Source organism: Mirounga leonina, unplaced genomic scaffold (genome assembly GCF_011800145.1).
Source record: "Mirounga leonina isolate KUSES-001 unplaced genomic scaffold, KU_Mleo_1.0 Mir_154, whole genome shotgun sequence".
Lineage (NCBI taxonomy): Eukaryota > Metazoa > Chordata > Mammalia > Carnivora > Phocidae > Mirounga > Mirounga leonina.
The window spans coordinates 39,013,271-39,036,493 of NW_023270389.1; the positions used below are offsets into that span (position 1 = coordinate 39,013,271).

Genomic DNA, 23,223 nt, shown 5'->3' on the forward strand with positions numbered 1-23,223 from the left:
GAGTCATGTATAAATCTATGTAAAAATCATGTAACGTAGGTTACATAAAAATACATGTAACGATTTAGAAAGATTAAAACAAATAAATCTAAATAGGACAGACTGAAAGGTAAATATACTCCACTACGAGTTTGTTGCTTCATATTACAATCATGCATTTTATTTTATTTTTATTTTTTTAAGTAGGCTCCATGCTGAGCGTGGAGCCCAACACAGGGCTCAAACTCATGACCCTGAGATCAAGAGTCAGACACTTAACCAACTGAGCCACCCCGGGACCCCTACAATTGTGCGTTTTAAATTTTTCTCTTCAACTTTGTGAAATAGGGGCACCTGGGTGGCTCAGTGGGTTGAGCGTCTGCCCTCGGCTCAGGTCATGATCTCAGGGTCCTGGGACTGAGCCTAGCATCTGGCTCCCTGTTCAAGCAGGGAGTCTGCTTCTCCCTCTGCCTCTGCCCCTCCCTTCCACTCCTTCTCTCACTCTCAATAAATTTTAAAAAAAAGAAAAATCTTTAAAAAAATGATGTAACTGTGTGAGAGTAAATTATACTACAATGTTTAAAGCTATCACACTTGAAACTGATGGGAAAGTCAAAGAGTCATAACATGAAGCCACAAAATATGACCACAGTGGGCAGTGGAATAATTCTGAGAAAATGTTCCACAAACCCTGAATGTAGCTTTAATTAAAGGCAGGATGAAAGCTATCTCTTCAAATAAAACTAAAATTATACAAGCATGAACAATTTGCAAACAGCTTTGAGAAAGCCACCAGCCTGCCACCAAAAAAAAAAATCACGATTTCTGCTTCATTTTTTCTATTTCTGCATTTGTAACGTATCTTGGAATGAAAAGTGAGAGTTACTAAGGGATCATCTAAGTAAATTCAGTTTTTCCCTCTGAGAGGCCAGCAACACTGCAGTCAAAGGAAAACTGGGATTTCACATGGCGGCCACCGCGCTCCTTACCTTGCACAGCCAAGCCAGCCAGCCGGATCACCTGTTCCAACGTGCACCGCAACCGCCCTTCAAGCACGTCTTTTTTGACTTGCAGGTAATACTGATATCTGGTCGTGGGAACACAGGAACAAATAATCTTAAAAACACATACTTGGAATATGTTCCCACAAGATCAGTGTCTCTAGATGTAAAACCCTGTGTACCCAGCAGGACACACAGGTGATGCCGATAAAGGTCAGCTCCATAAAAGATGGAAAGTGCCCTCTGCCTGTGTTTATCTTCGTTTGATGTGGCAAGTGCCACATCCCGTGCATTCTCAGTTTGAGAACATTCTCATCAAATCATCTCATTGTAGGTCAGCAGGATGAAATACTTGATAAGGACCAGTTCTTCATAACAGAGACTGGGAAGGAAAATGCTCTTCCACACCTGGACACCCACGGCAATAGGGCTGCCAAACCGACATCCCAACAGCGGTGTATTCCTAAAACAATTCTGGAAACACGCCATTTTTTAAACTCAACAGTTTGGTGAGGTGGATCACAAACAGGTCAAATCATTTGGCATTCTGCTAGTGGCTAGGACAAAGCTTTTCAGAGCGAGGCTCACCCTACAGGTCTGTGACTCACAAAAACCCAACCCGAAGTACAGCCTCAACCCAGCAGAGTGCAGGTAAACTGTGTGCCCATGTGCAACATCCAGCCTCAGAATGGACCGCTGCCCTCAGAACCAATAAAGCTGGACTCTTGGAATTACCTGAACATTTAGAAATCTCCTCACCCCCAAACCTTTCTTCCTAGCACTCTCCTTCCCTTGACCATACTCTTAAAACACAGTCCCCTCTAGAATGGACTTATCCTAGCATTAATTCTTGGCAAATGCTAACAACCTTTCTGCTCTTGGTAACCATGACTCTCTACTTTTTCTAAACTTGGGACATGGCAATCCAGGGAGCTCAAGAGTGATCCAAAGCTCAACTCTTTTAGAGAGGGGCAATCAGCACTGAGAGCTAATTACTGTCGTCTCTACCTTGATATCACGGATATCATTACACGGCAATCCGATGCCTATGTGAGGGAAGGACTCAGGGTCTCTACCTCCTCCACAGAGTCTCTACTTCCTCTCTCCTCTTGGGTCGACTGGACGGGGGTACAGACAACCATGTCAGTCTCTGGTGGGAAAAATCTATACTCCAATCAGAAGGACCAACGTGGAGTTATTAAAAAATTCGTTTTAGTAAAACTTAGTATATAATAGAAAAACAGCATGTTCTTTCTACTCCCACCCTACCTTCACCTAAAATTAGCCATAATCATCTTACAGGCTCCGCTACTGAATCGGTGATTGTACTTCCTGTCCACATCAATTGATTAAATCAAGTAATGCATATAGTAAGTACCGGCGCTGATTTTCAGAGACAAGTCCCTGGTATGGGCAGAAAAGCTTTGTGCCCACTCCGGGCTCTGACATCAGTGGACACGGCTCCATTTCACCTAGTTACTCTCTCCTTAGCTGGTGAGGCGCACCATGGATTCGAAGCCCTTACACAGAAGAGCACGTGGCTAAAAGTCTTTGGCTGGTAAGGAAGGAGCAGTGCTGCTGTCCCCCGAAAGTGCATAGACTAATAAGGAGGCAATCCTAGGCAGGATACTTTCAAAAACCCTGTGAAATTGAAGGCGCTGCCTGGGTGGTGGGGGGGAGTTTGGGGCAATCATCTGCCATGGAAGGAAAAGCGGAAGTCGTAACCTGTCTCTTCATTAGTCACAGCAGAGAAGAGAGTAAATGAAAACATTCCGAAGTAATAATTGTGTACGAATTTAAAGAAACACCAAGAGTAGGTCAAAATAGAGAAGACTGAAGAAATGTGGTTCGCTACAGTTAAAATATGCCTCATGTTATCTGCTGGTTCCCTTTTTTCACCTGTTCACTAAAGTCCCCAAGCTCAGGTGTATTCAAGCTCAACGTCTGCAAACGTTTAGCCCAAGGGGAGTTAACACTACAGAAGTGTGTAGTCCTATGCACTCCCATAATACAGGCGCCTACTGTTTGCCTACTTTTCTCCCATTCCGAGGCGGAAAAGAGAGCAAGCTGGGCACACGGTAAGTGTCGAGGCTCTCGGGTTCCATGGTTTTATTTGAAGCTGCAAGAGCTCCAGCAGAAATGGCTTCCGTTAGCGCCTCTGCTTGAAGGACTGTGCCCCCTGTCAATCATGAGCAAAGCTCAGCTTTTACAGCCTTACCTAAATAACAGATTTATGGGGGCGCCTGGGTGGCTCAGTCTTTAAGCGTCTGCCTTCGGCTCAGGTCATGATCCCAGGGTCCTGGGATCGAGCCCTGCATCGGGCTCCCTGCTCGGCAGGAAGCCTGCTTCTCCCTCTCCCACTCCCCCTGCTTGTGTTCCCTCTCTCGCTGTGTCTCTCACTGTCAAATAAATAAAAATTCCAAAAAATAAATAAATAAATAAATAACAGATTTATGTCTAAAAGTATAATCTGATGCACACTATTAGTTCACCACCTGGGAGAAAGCTCAGTAAAACCTGAACTAGGAGGGAAAACATGGGCTTCGGAAGCCTACTTCCCTTTCCATGTAGCATAGCACATTTCCTGTTTGTGTTCCCTCCCCTCAAGGTTCTTCCTCAGCACCGTCTGCCATGTTCTTTCCTTGTTCCCCAGCCTGGTTCTTGGTTTTCCGCTGTCACCTGTCTTGTGCCTCTGGGCCAGTTTTCAAGGAAACAGTAAAAGCTCCACTCATTCATGTAAGGTCACTTTCCCTTCAGGAGACTGGGAACTGCCCATGAGCCTTTTATGGAAGATCTTTTATGCTTCTAACCTAGCCGGTTCTTAGAGAGGAGAACACCTCCTTGTGGAAACTGAGGCAAGGAAGGGGGGTCCTAAGTCAGCAAAAGATCTTTTAAGTGTCAAGAGTTCATTGTGAAAGCAGATAGATCATTGAAGAGGAGCCACTTAGAGTCTGAAGACCATACTTCCTAAAGTAGGAGAAGAAAAGAATGATGAGAAGTGTTACTTCATCTTATTGCCAGAGGATCCTGTTGGGACTTTCTTCAGAAAAGTTTTAAAGGATATCAAAACCAAATAAAACAACCAAATAACAACAACAAAACCCCAGAATTTCAGGATAGGAAGGAATCTTAAGTTTACTGAAGAAAGGTACAAATGGGATTCTCAAAAAAGAAAAACAAACAAAACAAACCAAAACACCCAATTTCAAGGTAGGAAAAGTGGTAAAATTCACCTACTCCTCCTTATCTTACAATGTCAAATCTCTTCTATATGCCATCCATTCCTTGCCATCTTGAGTGTTTTTTTTTTAGATTTATTTAATTTAGAGAAAGGGGGAGGGGCAGAGGGAGAGAGAGAGAGAGAAAATCCTCAAGCAGACTCCCCACTGAGCTGAGAGCCCGTCGATCCCACTGACCCTGAGATCACCCGAGCCAAAATCAAGAGTCGGCTACTTAACCAACTGAGCCAGCCAGGCACCCCATCTTGAGCAGTTTTGACTTATTTTCTGCTCTCCAAGCCCAGGAGAAACATAGATATTGACACTTATTAAGCACTTCCTGTATGCAGAAGTTGGTTCAATGCTGAGGGACATCCTGGAAAGGTTTACGACAGTCTCTGCCTTGTGGGGATGCTCATCCGCTCTTGAACCACTGACGTCATGGTTCTCTCTCTAGTGCGCTATTAAGGCTCAATTTTTAAGAACCAAAGAGTAAAGCATTTTAAAAGGTGTTACCCTAGCATTACCTGCCATGGCTAGAGCCTTTGATCAGCTGATACCTCTGGGAATATAATCCACGGGATCCAGCAAAACAATAGTTACAGTTTTCTTATCCTGCTGATTCCAATTTCATCTACAGCTATCACTTCTATAACACACGAGGGAGTTTTAGAACAGATCCACTCCATTCTAGGCAACGGTCTGTCCTAATCCACTAGCAAGGAACACCAGGATTGCTCCTGGTCGTTCAAGTTAAACATAAGCTTGTACTGGGACACAAAACAGAGGAGCTGAAGAAAGCAGAGCTCTTTCCTGGAAGCCATCCAGACTACGAGAGAATCTGAACAGCATTAATGATATGCTGCTATTACCATGTAAGACTGTGGAGATTAGGATGTGTGATCGCAGAAATGAGAATGAAACTGGACCACTTTGGAAACTGTTTGGGAGTGTTTTTGCTCAAAAGGCGCTTTTGTAAAGTATAATAATTCTATCCTCTATGAAGACTAAATTAGAGAATATGAGCTGAAATTCTATTTCTAGGATGTTTGGCTTTTGCTTATTTTTGATTAGAGATTCAATTCTAACGGTGGTAAAATATAACAGTGAATCCTATTTTGGAAACATGCAATTTCACGGAAGTATACTCCACCCTGTCATAGCTTTGGGTGGAGGGAGGAAAAAAAAAACACACACACACATATCAATCCTCATGCCAGGAAAGTAAGTATTTGCCAACTTTCCAAAGGGATCCTCTTTGAAAACCCAACCTCACAAGGAAAACGTTTTAATATTTTTCATATTCAAAGACCTGGAAATAGTCCATCTGACTGCTGGGGTCCAATGAATGGTTTTAGGTTAGGATTCTGGTCTCCCTCTACCAACTGATGAATATAACTACGCTTGTTGAGGAAAGGTAAAATTTCTACTTTCAAAGTTTTTTGCTTTGTTTTTGTTTTGTTTTTAAACCATAGAGATTAAAATTCAGGTTTCTCTAGGGGAAACAGAAAAGCTTCCTGACAGTCAGTGCTGTTAAATACTACAACTGGAAACTGACAGATAGTATGAACCAGTCTTGGGAGGTCTTGTCTCATCTGTCTGGAATAGTTCCATCCAATCTCAAGAAAATAAGTGACTTTTCCATGTTCCTTCCTCCCCCTGAGATTCTGTAAAGGAAGTTTTAAAAAATGCCATACTGGGTCAAATCAATAGAGCATTCAGTACTTCTGACAGTCATATCAAAGAACTCTTTCAAAATTATACCCTGTAACATTATCCTCAACATTTACAGATGTACCGTTCAGATCTGCAATCTCTCTTTTCCATTTATATGTGCGGAATTTATCTAAGCACTTATGCAACTCGGCTCTATTTGCAGGTCTATTACTACCTCTCAGATTGAGACATTCCATGTGGTGTTCTGAAAAGTATGGAGTGTACTACCACAGAACCACAAATAAGGCGAGAGGAACACAGAGGCCGAGGACATGTTGCTTTTAAAGCATTTCTCCCACCCCTCCCACAAGTGAAATATTCATTCCAAGTCCAGTTCAGCAGAAGTGTCTCCAACAGAGAATAGCCATGGAAGTCTAAAAGCCTTAAGAGCTGATTTTGGTCATGGTGCTCCTCAAGGGCTCCACGTTCTCAGCATAAAGCATAGGATGGTGAAGAAAGGAGAGGGGGTGGCCATTAGGACTGTTCCAAATGTTTGCTCTCTGTGGAGCCTCCCCTCCGTCCTCCCCCTACCTGCCCACCAACCTCATCAACTCTGGAGTCAAGGGAATGGCGTGCCACCCAGGAGCAGAAGTCTTCCAAGCCGTCTGTTTCCCTTTGCCCTGAGACCTGCAGCGTCCAAGTAGGACTGCCCCTCGGTTGGCCTGAGCTCCCAGGAGGGAAGGCAGTGGACACAGTGGATGCGGAAGGTGGGCAAGAAACAAGCCTCTCTCTGTTTCTGAAGGCCACAGAGATCCATGGGTCGTATGTCGTTACGGCATGATTTAGCCTAAGCTATCTGACAAGGGAAAGATTTCAAAATCCAAGTCCTACCCTTTTGTTTTTAGAGAAGGAAACTGTGTAGGAGGGAGAAGAATGACTTGCCCAAGGTCACACTGCTCTTGGAGGCAGGGCCGGACAGACCAGAGCCACCCAGGCAGTGCGAGTGGGATCTGATTCCCAGCCCTTGCGACCAAGTCATCGATTCCACCGAAGTCCAAAAATAAAAACGAAAATAAAAATGCCACTACCTGGTGGTTTTTAGGATCCCACTGCCTCTAAGGAAAGGCTTCGATTACCAAGCAGCCTTCCGCCCCATCCGACTGCGTGTGCCACCACATACGAGGCAGACGCTGACATGAGGCGCTTTTCTGTCAAAACACAGGACAGGACAGTCGTAAGGGGATTCAGATCTGGTTTTTGGTCCCGGCAGCAGCCTCTGGGAAATTTCACTTTCCTCCTCCAGAGGTGGGTGGAGGGAAAGACGACCAAGCTGTGTATTCTAATGACTCGTTAACAACCTTGTAAGACGCACAGAGGGACAAAGTAGAATCGAGACAGCGGGGTCTCTGACAGTAGGCTCCCACCTAGAAGGAGAGGCTCTAGCCAGAAGTGGGTACAAACGGCCCGTACATGTATGTATTTCCAAAGGCAGATTTTTTTTAAAAAGCAGATTGCAGTTCATCCTTGGTGTCACACGCGGTCTTTACTGACTCTTGTGCTGAATCGATGGACTTCTGTTATAGATCATAACGAAGGGATCTAGACTTCATTCTGTTGCTAGCTGACTTAATAACCCCTGATGAGTGGCATGATTGGCACATATCACCCATGCTTTACTCCTTTTACTCCAGTGCCCAAGGAGATCTGAGAGAGAAAGAAAATGCTTTCTCAGAGTTAAAAATAGGTTAGTGAAAGCATTCTGTAAGCTCTAACTATCGACCCGCCGTACCACTGTTATTATCAGGCAGCTTCTGTCTGCCCCCCCTTCTCTACAGGTCAAGGTCAGTCAGCCCAGCTTCTCTCTTCCCATGTGCCTGGTCAGTACAGATGAGACAAGTTAGAGAGAGCGGAGCATGTCAATGCCATCCTTACATTCCTCAGTCTGTGAAGGCTCTACTCCAGTGGGAGGGCGAGAGATAAAGATGGGTTGTTTGTTACTGTTATTACAAAGGAAAGGGTTTCCTCACTAGAAACCTTCCCTCACAATCAGCCACATCAGAAGAATCTTGCTAGAATGTACTGGAACCTAGCTCTCCCAGGACAGTGCAGGATGTACCAAAGCATGACCATTGCTTTCTGGTTGACGTTATATGGGGCAAGTAAGAAATAAATGTACAGGTTTCTCTACTATGAAAGACAAGAAAGGGGATGGGGGACAGGCTGTCCTAGAATTCTGGGGTACAGAACAGCAAAGGAACATAATTTTAACACTGAGATTGACAGAGATACCAGGAGAGAACCAGCACATTCCATCCATTCCAAAGGGTGTTCACCACTGTAAATCCAGATAATGGCCAGGGTGTCCCACCCCGTTCTCTGTCTGCCAGGACCAGATAAACAGGACGCATGCAGGCCTGCAACCAGATAAACCTGAATGCCTCCCTCCCTCTGTCCCTCTATCCTCAAACCCCTGAGAAGATTTCAGTTGATGATTATTCGAGTATAATAATGTATCTGCCACCTGACCCGTGCACTATCTTATACTTAATGAATGTTCAAGTTCACAGTCAATTAAAACTCTGCATTGTTGAGCAGACAACAAAGCCAACACTCCTGCAACTGCAAAACTGAAATAACCCAATGTGGGGGGGGGGGGGGGGCAAGACTAAAACTATAACTCAGCAAAGATAACCTTAAAAGGGAAAGTTTTTCTCCTCGCCGTTTCACACCACAAGCCAATACATGTGCATGCATGAAAATACAAACACGTGCATATGCTCACACACACACACAGGCAAGACTGTCTCAGCAAAAAGTCAATTCCAGAAGTTTTCAGCGTTCATCAATCGATACCCTATTTTGCCACAGACACCTAACTTCTTATCAGGGCTCCTTAAGTTTCAGTGAGTCAAAGGATTGCAATTCTTTCCTAAAAAGGATAATGTTTGTTTAAATGCACACAAACACACACAGGCCTTCACTTCACTACTAGTGAAAAAAGGCCAATGATAGCAAGGTGTTGCAAAAGAGAAAAGCATGCCACAACCTGATCCTTGCTTTCTGCTCTTGAACTCCTGCATTAATTATAACAAATTACAGGGAATCCAAGTACAGTTTATAAGTACAATAAACTCCCTAATAATAGCCTATAATTTAATCAAGGGTTCTCTTTAAAAAAGAAAAACTCTTTCTCTACAATCCATCATAGAGGGAGAGAGAACACCCCAACACCACTTCTTTCTGCCACATTCTGTGCTAGTGGGTACAGATTCCTTTATTCCTTTATGACAATCACAACGATACAATTTAAAAGAACCAGACAGGTTTCACTGCTGTGGGCTGTGATGCCCTGAACTAGGGAAACATAACAGAAGTAGAAATACCTGGTCTCAAAATAAAATACAGTCCTAGAGCACATGATGTTAAAATAGAATCCAAGTCTGTTTTGCTCCATCTTAAAAAACTCCAATGACTTGGAAAACAGTTTGGCAGTTCCTCAAAAAGTTAATTATGGAGTTATCATATGACCCAGCAATTCCACTCCTAGGTATATCCCCAAGAGAATTGAGAACACATGTTCCCACACAAATAGCAACAATATTCATAATGGCCAAAAAGAGGAAACAATCCAAATGCCCATCAACTTATGAATGGATAGGCAAAATGCAGTCTGTCCATACAATGGGATGTTATTTAGTCACAAAAAGGAATGAGGTACTGATATTTGCTACCACATGAATGAATTATGAAAACATTACACTAAGTCAAAGATGACAGACAAAAAGGTCACATATTGTATAACTGCAATTATATGAAATGTCCAGAATAGGCAAATTGACAGAAAGTAGATTAGCGGTTGTCAGAGGCTAAGAGAAGAGGGGAGGGGGCAAGAAAAAATTTTCTGAAATTGGATCCTGCCAATGGTTGTACAACGTTGTGAATATATCAAGAACCACTGAATGGTATACTTTAAAATATTAAATGTTACGTTATGTGAATTTTAGCTCAACAAAATAAAACATCCAATAACCTTAATCAGGAAAAAGTTCATACTCGGAATAGAGCCCAGGAGGCTCTTCATGGTCCACTCAGAACTCCTTTCTTTCTGACTTCATATCTCACGGCACATGACATACCTGAGCTGTAATCAGTTTATGGTGCTTCCCCAGACCTAGTATGTTCCTTCCTGCCTCCTTACTTCTTCTGCCATCAGAATGCCCTTGCCCATCCTCCTCCATTTGGACAATCACCTACTCATCCTTCAAAGCCCAGTTGAAATTTATCTCCTCTTGTACAGCTTCCCAAACCTCAACCAGTTAATGGAGCCTCCCCGCTAAGCCCCCACAGTAATTGGCCTGGGTCTCTCCTGCACTGTCCTCTGCACCTCCCCCATTCTACCACAACCTCCTCACAGACTGGAGACTGGGTCTTATCATTTAATGTCAGTACCTGGCACTAAGTAGGCCCTCAATAAACATTTCTGAGTAGATGAAATACCAAGAGAGGAACGCATACAGACAGAGGGAAGGAGGGAGGGAGACTAATTGCCTCATAGTAAGATTAGGAGATGTTCTTTCTATGGTATGAAAGAGGCTCCTAAAAGTTTCAAAAATGTAACCCATCACACACTGAGCAGGAAGGTTTAAACTTTTTGCTTTTAGGCAAAGGGAAAAAAAATATTCCTTCAAAGACCTGGAATAGCCAACACCGTATTGAAGGAGAGCAAACCTGGAAAAATGACACTACCTGATTTCAAGACATTATAAAGACAAAGACAAGACAGTGTAGTATTGGTGAAAGAAGATCAACAGCACAGAACAGAGAGTCCAGATATAAACTCTCATAAATAGAGTAAGCTGATCTTTGACAAAGGGGCAGCAGTAATGCAATGGAACAAAGATGATCAACCTCTTCATCAGATGGTGTTGGCACAACTGTGAATCCACATACCACCCCCCCCAAAAGAATCTAGAAACAGACCTTATACCCTTCACAAAAATTAACTCAAAATGAATGACAGACCTAAATGCAAAATACAAAAATAGGAGAAAATCTGGAGGACCTTGGATACGGCAATGACATTTTAGATACAACACCAAAGACACAATCCATGAAAGAAATTATTGGCTTCATTAAAATTTAAAACTCTGTTCTGCAAAAGGCAATGTCAAGAGAATGATAAGACAAGCCACAGACTGGGAGAAACTATCTACAAAAGATACATCTTATAAAGGACTGATCCAAAATATACAAAGAACTCTTAAAACTCACCTAATTAAAAATGAGCCAGAGATCATAATGGACGCTTCATCAAAGAAAATAAGTAGATAGCAAATAAACACATGAGAAGATACTCTGCATCATGTCTTCAGGGAAATGCAAATTAAAACAACAAGATACTACTACACAACTATTAGAATGGCTAAAATCCACAACACTGACCCCCGAGTGCTGGCAAGGATGTGGAGCAACAGGAACTCTCACTCACTGCTATGGGAATGCAAAACAGTACGGTCACTTTGGGAGGCAGTCTGGTGGTTTCTTAAACTAAACATACTCTTACCATATGATCCAGCAATCATGCTCCTTGGTATTCAAAGGAGTTGAAAACTTAACGTCCATACAAAAGCCTACACATAGATGTTTACAGCAGCTTTATTCATAATATCCAAAACTTGATAGCAATCAAGATGTCCTTCAGTAGGTGACTGGATAAATACACTGTATTTATCCAGTCACCTGGTAGCTCCTACATTCTCACAGCCCAGCTTCCTACTGTACATCCAGACAGTAGATTATTATTCGGCACCAAAAAGAGATGAGCTATCAAGTCATGAAAAGACATGGAGGAAACTTAAGTGCACATTACTAAGTGGAACAAACCAAGATAAAAGACTACACACTATATGACTCCAACTGTATGACATTCTAGAAAAGGCAAACCTATGAAAATGGTAAAAAGATCAGTGGCTGCAGAAGGGAGGGTGAACAGGCAGAGCACACAGATCCTTAGGGCAGTAAAAATACTCTATATGATGCTATAATGATGGATACATGTCATTTTACATTTGTCCAAATCCCTGTACAACATGAAGAGTGAACCCCCTAAAGTAAACTATGGACTCTGGGTGATGACGATGTGTCAATGTAGGTCATTCTTGGTAAAACTTCTGATAAGTGATGCTGATAATGGCAGAGAGCTGCAGGTGTGAGGGTGGAGGGTGTACGGGAAATCTCTGTACCTTTCCCTCAATCTTGTTGTAAGTCTAAACTTGCTCTAAAAAGAACAGAATCTTATAAAAACAAAAAACTTTCCTTCAGTGTGGTCCATTTGTTTAATTGTTGATGGGTTATACTGCTTTCTGAGCTACCAAGTAGCAAAGAAGGGACTCAGGGCTGAATCATAATCAAGGATCAACAACAGCATGAAATAAACCCTTGTGGAGACAAACCATAAGAGACTCTTAACTAGGGAACAAACTGAGGGTTGCTGGAGGTGGGGGGCGTGGGGTAACTAGGTGATGGGCATTAAGGAGGGCACGTGATTTAATGAGCACTGGGTGTTATACACAACTGATGAATCACTAAATTCTACCCCTGAAACTAATACTACAGTATATGTTAACTAAATTGAATTTAAATAAATAATTTAAAAAAAGAAAGAAAGCAGTTCTCATGGTGGGCAAAAGGAGTTCAGATCAAGGAGGAACAAGGGTCCATGCAGATTAGCATGACCAAAACCACTCCTCTGCATTCCCACTGGAAAATATGGAGCCTTATCCTTCTAATACTAGGAATAAATATGTCTTGACTCATCAGCTGAAACTATATACCTGCCTGCCCCAAAAATCATATGTTCATAATATTACCTATAACCCCACTGTGGGAAAAGGGAGCTTAAATTACATCTGGAAGCTGGATGAGTCAACTCTCCAAAAATCTGTCTTCCTGGTAAAGAGCCAGGTTTGTGGCTAAGAAGTTTGTATGAATCCTTAAAAATCTGGTGAGCTAGCAGATGGAAGAGTAGGGCTGTTGTCAGCTATCTGGGTCTGAAGGAAAAAATAAATGAAAATCAACGAATATGAGGTGAGAGGATCATCTCTGTGGATGGCCATGAATTCTTCCTTATAGTCCCCACTTAAAGGTAGCTCCTACATTCTCACAAGTGAACAACTGCCAAAAGAAGTTAGTCTTCTCTCAATGAAGTTATGTCCCAGAAGTGAGTACGACAGGCTTAATAAATGTTTGATGAAGGGATGATGGAATGAAAGTAATTAATGATGTATCCCTAGAGAAACAGAAGCGAGAAATAGAAGTTTCCACCCTATATTAAGTCACATGGCTAGACACACAGAGTATCTGATCATTACTGGTGACCAGGAAGCTCAGTATGGATGGAGATGAATGGGAAGACCACTGGGTACTAGCATTCTATGTTCTTCAACCCAGCTTCCTACCATCGCAGATCAGTGCAAAGCAGAGGCTATCCTCTGCTCTTAGAAATGGAATGTGCCAGTCGACCCAACTCTAACATACCTAGTAGACTCAAGAAACCACCGAAGATTCTATGTTGGCCAAAAGGCAAGTGACAAGCCAGACCAAGAGAACACCTTCCAGCTGTGGGGACCCTCCAGCCTAAGATAAGTGATGGAAGGGAATGATCTGTCATTGATTGTGATTTTTTTTCTGTTCAGGGTGATGGGCTGAGAATCCTGCCTGCCTTTATTTCTGTCTACAGTTAGTCCAGTCTGGATTCTGACACATCAGTACTCTGAGCAAACGTGACCTTTTACATCCCTCCCTCCAGCATCTCTGTCATCAAAACCCATGACCCCACCCAGGTTTTGTCCCTAAGAGCTTAGCCAAGTCTAATTTTACACTCTGGATACTGTTTTGACTTATTGACCAAACTAAATTTTAAATACATCTAATCTCTAGGATTTTAGGTTTAGTGCTTAAACTCTGCAGGTACCCATTCACTCTGCACTCTTAGTCATTTCATGTACATTTTCTCATAGTCACAGCTTAAAAATGTCTCAGTACTGAAAAAATGACATTAAAGTATATTTAAAAACACTGACAGAGAAACACACACACATACACACACACAAGCTGGATGGGAAATTCATCAGAAAAGGCAAAAGAGCTGCTATTTCTGCCCAGAAGTCAGAAATACAGGAGATCCCGGGGCGCCTGGGTGGCTCAGTTGGTTAAACGACTGCCTTCGGCTCAGGTCATGATCCTGGAGTCCCTGGATCGAGTCCCGCATCGGGCTCCCTGCTCGGCAGGGAGTCTGCTTCTCCCTCTGACCCTACCCCCTCTCATGTGCTTGCTCTCTCTCATTCTCTCTCTCTCTCAAATAAATAAATAAAATCTTTAAAAAAAAAAAAAAAAAAAGAAATACAGGAGATCCCTTGAGATTCTATTGGATGACCTTTATTTCCACAGTATGGACCCTACTGGGAGACAACTGCTCAACCCTCCCCACTTTGAATCTGGCCAATAAGATACATGTTCAACCTCTCACCAATCACGGCTCTTCAATATCAGATTCTATATATTTCTAACGCTGACAGGCTCACCGATCTCCCTGAGCCCATAAGTACCTTGAGGGCAGGAACCACCCCTCTCTGTTCAGTAATTCACAGATCCAGTAGATGATCCTAGACTTGGGAACTGTGCAAAAAGCATTATGATCATTTACTGACTCAGAGAAACCCAGTGGGCAAAAAGAATGCTTCTTTGGAAGCTAGCCACCCAAATAGTTGGCATAAAACAATATGGGATTCAGCAGCAAAACAAAAACCCAAAATCACCTAAACTCTAGGTATTGCACAATATAAAGCTTTCCCCCAGCCACTGAATAAGATTATTTCATTCCATCCTCTTTGTTCCCACTGCATTTTGAAACTAACATGGTACTGGATTAGGCAATTCGTTTAATTATGAATATCTACTTTGTTCCCTTGGCTATTTTAAAAGCTTGTTTTGTTCATCTTTGTATTTCCCCTCAACATCTAGCATAGAGTAGGTCTTCACTGTATGTTTACATTGGAGCAAGACATCATGACAGCCGTATGTGATGTGGCCTTTCTTCTTCTTAAGAACCCATTAATTACAGACTGGCTGAAAGAAACTCTACATTTTTGCTAGGTTATACTCTGCAATAAATAATAAAAATACACCACATGTCAGTCAAATGCTTTGGAGACTTGAACTCTCCACAACAACGGTCATCAGTTTCTCTAAATGTTAAGGAATCAGAAGATTCTACTAATCCTTCATTGTTTTCTTTTTAAGATTTTCTTTATTTATTTGAGAGAGAGAATGAGAGAGAGAGAATGAGAGACAGAGAGCATGAGAGGGAGGAGGGTCAGAGAGAGAAGCAGACTCCCTGCTGAGCAGGGAGCCCGATGCGGGACTCGATGCCAGACTCCAGGATCATGACCTAAGCTGAAGGCAATCGCTTAATCAACTGAGCCACCCAGGTGCCCCTCGAATAATCCTTCATTGTAACGATGCCTTAGATTCACAGCATTGTTTTCCAGGTGTTTCCAGGTGCAATAGCTCACGTCATTTCACATTCACAGAGACTCTCTGAGACGGTGGGTCACATATTTCACATTTACCCGTGAGGAAATGCAAACTAAGAGAGGCAAGGTGACTTGCCAGGTCTTCTGATTTTAGAGTCAAGTGCTCTTTCACCAAGGCATTGTGCCTGTGTAGTCAACTGGCATGGTCTGTCATTTCTGTCAGCCTGGAGCATAAATCTGAAAGGAAAAATCGGAAGGACGAAAAAAAAAAAACACTACAGAAAGCTGTAAACACATTAGAACATGAATCCAGGGACCATTTACTGAATTTTTGCTGCTGGAAATGAACACTCTTCTTCTGCAGAATCATCAAAAGCAGCTGAGGATATCAAGCGTGGCAGCCACTGCCAAAGATAAAATACTGAACCAGCAAACATCTCACTGCCCAAGAATCTAGCATCTTCCTATGCTGCGATGTCTGCCAAAATTGCACTTGACATTTTCAGGCATGGAAATGTCTGTCTACAATTCTTCCTTTCAACCCCCGTCTAGGGCTCTAGGATTAAAGGACTAGATACTCCTTTTGTTGGATGCAATTTAAGAAATACTTTTGGATGCCCTTTCTTCTTTTGGAGTGTGGTTTTCCAACTGCCCCAGTCTCTAAAGGCAGTCTTTCACATCCCCCAACACACAGGAAACTTAAAAGTAGAAAATGCCATTTCCTCGAAAAGAAAATGATGATCTACACACAGGTGGAAAGAAGCTCTTTGTTTAGGTATGGGGACAAAGAAGGGGGATTGTCAAGCAGAGAACTGTAATTGGCACATCAGAGAAAATTCTTCATTTCTTCCATTTCATGGAGAAAGCTGCTATAAACACACTCCTCCTTTTCATAAGTTTAAGAATTTAAAACTATCGCATTAGTATAGGAACACATCAAATGCCTCTTTAGGAGCCAAGAACTCACTGGGGCATAAAACCAAGGAAGGGTATCAGTTCCGCAGCGGGCATAACTCCATGTCCAAAGGACAGGATTCCTACACAAGAGAAGTACTCAGTTGGTACTCAAATTCCTCCTTAAACAAAGAGCTCAGGAGGCTTTTCCTAAAAATTAAGCCTGCAGAAAATATATGGCCTCTTATATTTAAATATGTTCATGAAACCAGCCCCAAATCTATTGGTTGGAAATCATTATAAAAGCTGTCAAATTCTATGACTGTCATGATTTCTTAGCCTCTTATAGCACTTTTATTTAAAAATTACACCAACTTAGACCCAATTTACTGGCAAAATATTAGATATGTACTAGTAAATATATTCAATCATTTATTCATCCATTCGACAAAACTCAATGAGCACACGCTACATGCCAGGAATTGTCCTCAGCATTAGGGATGTAGCAGCGAACTAAAAATCGCAGACCTTGCTCTCCTTCAAGGAACTTACATTCCAGTGAGGACAACAAGCAATAATTAAGTTATAAATAAGTTCACTGAGATAAAATCAGATAAAAGCTATGGCGAGTAACAAAGTGGGAGGTGGTCAAGAAAGGTCTCTCTGATGAGGTGAACTCTGAGCAGAGATCTGAAAGAAATGAGGAGCTAGCCTTATCAATATCTGGGGGAGGGATGCTCTGGTGGAGCAGATACAAGGGCTGGTAGGAACAGGTGTAGTGGTGTTTTCAAGAATCACAAGGAAGCCTGCAGAGCAAGGAGCGAGCAAGAGGACAAACGGCAGGGAACGATGGGGGGAAAGGTCACAGAGGCAAATTGTGATGGAAGGATCTGGACTATTCTGAGTGAGGTGGCAAAGCAGCGGAAGGTGCAGAGCAAAGAAGCCACATAAACAGACACACACTGGAAAGAAAGGCCCACTGGTTGCTGCATAGACCCTGGTCTGTAAGGGGCGGGAGTGAAGTCAGGACAGCAGTCAGGAGAAGGGGCAGTGGCCCGGGCTGGAAGACCAGCAGTGCATGCGGGAGGGGACAGTCAGACTCCAGACATGTTCTGAAGGTTGGACGCGGGCGCCATGAGAAGGAACACTCAAGGACACCTACGAGACCGCTAGCCTGAGCCACGAAAATAAAAATTTTATTTTTTTTTAATTTTTAAAAATAATTTTATTTATTTATTTGTCAGAGAGAGAGACAGAAAGAGAGCACAAGCAGGGGGAGCGGCAGAGGGAGAGGGAGAGGGAGAAGCAGGCTCCCCGCTGAGCAGGGAGCCCGATGCGGGGCTCGATCCCAGGACCCCGGGATCATGACCTGAGCCGAAAGCAGATGCTTAACCGACTGAGCCACCCACGCTCCCCGAAAATAAAAATTTCAGATAAAGACTCCTTCTTTTAGGGAAAATAGACTGAATTACTGCTTTAAAAAAATTATAACCAGATTATCTTTCACTAAAACTTATAAGTTCATCAAACCACTTCAAACATTTGATCCCATCATTTTTTAAGTTGGGGGACGGGGGAACTCTTTTTGATATAGTAATGGATTTCCTCTTTTGTTCATCATTCTTCTTCCCCTTCCTGTCCCCTAAATCCTCTGCTTCATATTTCTGTATAAGACACAGCTTTACAGAATGAAGCTCAGATATTTCTACCTGTTTTATTTTTTTTTTTAAGATTTTATTTTTATTTATTTGACAGAGAGACACAGTGAGAGAGGGAACACAAGCAGGGGGAGAGGGAGAGGGAGAGGGAGAAGCAGGCTTCCCGCCGAGCAGGGAGCCCGATGTGGGACTCGATCCCAGGACCCTGGGACCATGACCTGAGTGGAAGGCAGACACTTAACAACTGAGCCACCCAGGCGCCCCTCTACCTGTTTTCTATGATGTGAATTTTCCGTGCAGACCAAGAGGTGAGGAGACCCACGCAGCAAGTGTGAAATGGGCAAAGGTTAAGTGGTAGGAAACGGGAAATGAAATACTCCTTTCACCCCATCTTTGGCAAAATCTCTGGAGAGGCCAAACCATGGCCTCTTCCCGCATGATCTCCATTATAAAACTGTCATACTCAAAAAAACAAAACAAAAAAAAAACCAATGTCACCAAAGTAAAGAATAGTAACACTAAAAATGGTCTTCGCAGTATAACTTGACCAAAAAACATGCCCTAAAAAAATTAGAGAAGAAAAACAAGTGTGTGTAATCAATAGGTACAAGTCCACACATTTTGTTATTGAGGATTTTGTTATTTCTATGAAAACTCATTTAAAGCCACTATCACCTTCACCCTGGCAACAAAGTCCTATACACATAACTAAGTCCCAAGTCTTTCTCCAGTTTCTCAAGTCAGCACATTCTGTGTAACTTCCAGCACTTTGGGCAGGAAGGAATGACTGTGCTTATCGACAGACTGCTTTTCTCATATAAGTCATGATCATAGATTTAAGGTTAAGTCTAAAAGTGGAATCTGATCAAATGCATATACAAAGGAAGGGGTGCCTGGGTGGCTCAGTCGGTTAAATGTCAGGTTAAGGTTTCGGCTCAGGACATGATCTCAGGGTCCTGGGATCCAGCCCCGAGTCCAGTCGGGCTCTGTACTCAGCAGGGAGTCTGCTTCTCCCTCTGCTCCTCCCCCTGCTCCCACGCTCTCTCAAATAAATAAAACCTTAAAAAAAAAAAAAAGAGCATATAAAAGGAAAACATCTTCATTTATAAGTGTTTATATAAACTCTCCTATATGTTTATCACCTTCTCTATGGCAGGGACCTGTCATAATTAGCACATGAAAGTAAACCATTATCTGGGAACTGAACAACACTGTTTCATGCTCTTTTTAGAGAATATAGTTCAGTATCTAATTGTAATCATTCTGGTAACTAGGGTACCATATGCTCTTATAATTCCCAACTGGAATTTTATAAAAATGAAAGAAGCCACTCATAAGCTACTATAATTATTTCAAAAATGTGACCTTCATGAGGGCAGAGATTTTGTCTGTTTTATTCACGGCCGTATCTCTAGTACCTGGAAGATTCCTAAGGTACAACAGACGCTCAGTGAATACTTATTGAATGTATACACACATACATGAATGAGTGAATGAAAATGCCAGTGTTTGGTACACTGTCCAAAACGGCTGTCCAAATTAACTAAAATATTGATTATGCAAAATTGTGGTAAATTATATTAATTATTCCATGTTAAGGATAAATATGTAATATTTAATAATAAAATACTTACCGAAAGTACTAATGGTAGATAACTTTTTAAAACAGGGTTTTGGGGCACCTGGGTGGCTCAGTTGGTTTAAGCGGCCGACTCTTGGTTTTGGCTCAAGTCATGATCTTGCGGTCGTGAGATTGAGCCCCACATCGGGCTCCATGCTCAGCAGGGAGTCTACTTCAGGATTCTCTCTTTCCCTCTTCCCTCCCCTCTCTCTCTCTCAAATAAATAATCTCAAAACATAGGGTTTTACAATCAGGAGAGAAAGTAAAAAGAAGAGTGATCACTTCATAATGACCACTCTTGGTACTCCAGATGTAGAAGGAAGAATATTGGGTACTCCAGATGTAGAAGGTAATTATTTTTCCTTAATGAATCACCAATTTAAAACTCTAAAGAAGAAATTACATAATTTAGTTCCAAGACACAGAACAAGACTTCATACCAGGAATATATGACCCAATAGTAACAGGAAAGTCTTGTCCTTCAAAAAATTCTTTTTTCCAAGAAATCAAAACCTTATGCAAAGTGATTTAATTATTTCTGTAAGAAAGAAATTTTCAAATTCTGCTGTGGTAAAGGAGGTATTTAACAGATTAGGGAGATAACAGAGAAGCTAACTGGTTTCCCCAAGTTAACAGGGGCACCAAAAGCAATGCAAAATTGCTGTCCCCTAGTCTTCTCTTATTTCTTGCTGAAACCACATTGATTCAATATAATTGGACAAGCAGATATGTCTCTGTTGGCAGAAGAGAGGAATAAACTTCATCATCTCTATTTTATACATACGAAAACAGGCTCATGGATGGTAGTTAGCTTGTACACAGTTATGCAAGGAGTGAAGGAGTGGAGCCAAAATATAAATCCAGGGCTCTGTCTGCTACACTTGGCCCCTTCCCACCACATTCTACAACACCCATGAGGTGCTTACACTGCAATTTTCCTCTTCTCAGAATGTTCTCCCTTTACACCTCCCACCTTCACCCATCAGTGAGCCCCGGCTACTGGTGGGGATTATCTTACCCTTTGGGTATGTTGGGGAGAAAACAGGCTTACAGACCTCGCCTGGCTTGTCTTCCCTTCCAGTAGTCTTGATTCACTTAGCACAATCCAATGTCTTCTTCAAAGCCCAGTTCAATAGACATTTCCTGTGATGGCTAATTTTCTGTGTCAACTTGACTAGGACCATACTACCCAGATGTGTGGTCAAAGATTATTCTAGATGTGTCTGTGAAGGTAATTTTTAGATAAGATAAACATTTAAATCGGTAGACTAAATAAAGCATGTGACTCCCCATAACATGGGTGGGCCCCATCCAGTCAGTTGAAGACATTAAGAAAAAGACTGACCTCCCCCAAAGAAGAGGGAATTCTGCCAGCAGACCTCTACCTTTGGACTCAACCTGAAATGCCTCCCGGGGTCTCCGGGTCTCTGTGCTGCAGAACTACCTTGCGGATTTTAGACTTGCCAGCTTCCATAATCGTGTGAGTCGATTCCTTAAAATAAATCAATCTGTGTGTGTGTATATAATAGATATTGTTATCCTGTTGGATCTGTTTCTCTGGAAAACCCTAAGATACCTTGCCAAAGTATCCCCCCACCACTCCGCCCACGAAGGATACCCCCAGTAGATACCTATCATATACTACCCTGTAGTAGTAGGTATATTTATGTGACCATCTGAATCTTCCCTAATAGAGTGGAAAACCCATTCAGGACAGGAGTAGCATCATGTGCCACTTTGCATTTTACAGAGTGCTTTATACGTAGAAAATAATACATGGGTGGAATGAATGCCCAGAGATGAGTCCAGAAGGCAGAGGAGGCTTCCCAAACAAAAGGTAAAAGGAAAAGGGAGATACCTCAGTGACTGGCAAAGACCTGAGGAAAGAGAAGCCCAGGGTGTCGAATACTGATCAGTCAGAGAAGTAAGGGTTTGTGGAAGAAGTAGAGGGCAATAAGGAGGATGTAGACTTGCAACGCTTCCAATGCCTTTGTATGTTTGTCTTTACTTGCCAGGCGATGGTAAGTCATTAAACATTTTTGATAAAAAAAGGAAATTATGAAAACAGCCTTTAAGAAGGATGCTTAGAGTCGGTGGGCACACTGTATTTTTTTAAAGATTTATTTTTTTATTTTAGAGAAAGAGAGAGTGTGTGTGCATGAGCAGGGGGAGGGGCAGAGGGAGAGAAAGAATCCTCAAGCAGACTCCCTGCTGAGCACGGACCCTGATGAGGGGGACTCAGTCCCATGACGCTGAAATCATGACCTGAGCTGAAACCAAGAGTCGGATGCTTAACCGACTGAGCCACCCAGGTACCCCTGGTGTGCACACCACATTAACAGATGGATTGCAGAGACACAAGAGGCCAAGTAATAATGGGAATGGTGGTCAGGCAGTACAGAGCCTGCTTTTCCAATTACCAACCAGTTCAATCCTCAAGGATCCTTCTGTTCATGCAAAAACTGATTCTTGGAAGACCAGTAACTCACCCGAGGGCAGAGAGAAAGCAACGGAGCCAGGATCCAAATCCAAGCCTACTCGATTCAAAAGCCTATGCTCTTCCCCACTTCACTGTATTTCAGGCCGGAAGTAAGAAAACATATGGTAGGGGCAGCGTAGGCTGGAACAGATTTAAATGAGATATGTATAGATAGTAGGAAACATATGGATTCTGGGGCTGCGCTGTGTAGGTTCAAATCACAGCTCTGTCACTTACTCATATTGCGATGTTGGGTAAGTTATACAACCTCTCTGTGCCCTAGTTTCTATCCTATTCTGTATAATTAGAATAATAATACTGCTAACTCTAAAAGTTGTAAGAACTAAATGACTTCACACATATAGTTTAGAATTGTGCCCTGCCACAAAGTACTCAATACATCTTAGCTGTCGTCATTATTGCTACTATTACGAAAGATCAATAATCCTATTGATCTGCAACTAAGTGCCAGAGTACTTGCTTTTATGTTTACGGATGTAGACTAAGGGCCTCAAACATAGTAGGCACTCAATAAATATTTAATGAATGATGAATTCAATATAGGAAGTAAAAGGACCGCAAGGCCAAGTATCTAAAATTTTTCAGCCTTAAAAATGTGCTTTTTATTTTGCTGGTAGTAATAAAAATTTTGGAGAACCTCTGTTGGGTAAAACTTGTGTATACATACTCAGCAGAAATGAGTACAGGCACTGAAGCCACGTGCAAGAATATCCATAGGACGTGTACTAGGATGCCCTTAATACACGTACTAGAAATGTAAATAGCAGCACAGTTCATAATAGCTCCAAAGTGGAAACAATCCAATTGTCCTTCAACAGCAGGATGAGTAAAATGTAGTGTACAAACTTCTGGTTATAAAATAAATAAGTCATGGGGATGTAACATACAGCACAGGAAACACAATCAATAATATTGTAATAACTTTGTATGGTGACAGACGGTAACTAGACTTATCATGGGGAACATTTCACAATGTATAAAAATATTAAAATCACTATGATGTACACCTGAAACTAACAGAATACTGTACATCGGTAACACTTCAATTTTTTTAAATACAGTATATTCTTGTGCGGGAATATTATGCAGCATTGAAAATGACCAATCTCTAACTGCATACAATACAGATGACTCTCAAAAAATTCTGGTCAAAGAAGACACCA

The 23,223-nt window shown here is 42.1% G+C and overlaps 1 protein-coding gene across 2 annotated transcripts in view; it reads right to left on the reverse strand.

The window, feature by feature from the left end:
- PTPN14 (protein tyrosine phosphatase non-receptor type 14) overlaps positions 1-23,223 on the reverse strand; it is a 183,934-nt gene that overhangs the window by 54,745 nt on the left and 105,966 nt on the right. For both annotated transcript variants that reach the window (XM_035010548.1, XM_035010547.1), the window contains exon 4: positions 969-1,066. In XM_035010548.1, coding sequence (XP_034866439.1) covers positions 969-1,066 — 98 coding nt within the window. The remainder of the gene's footprint in view (positions 1-968; positions 1,067-23,223) is intronic.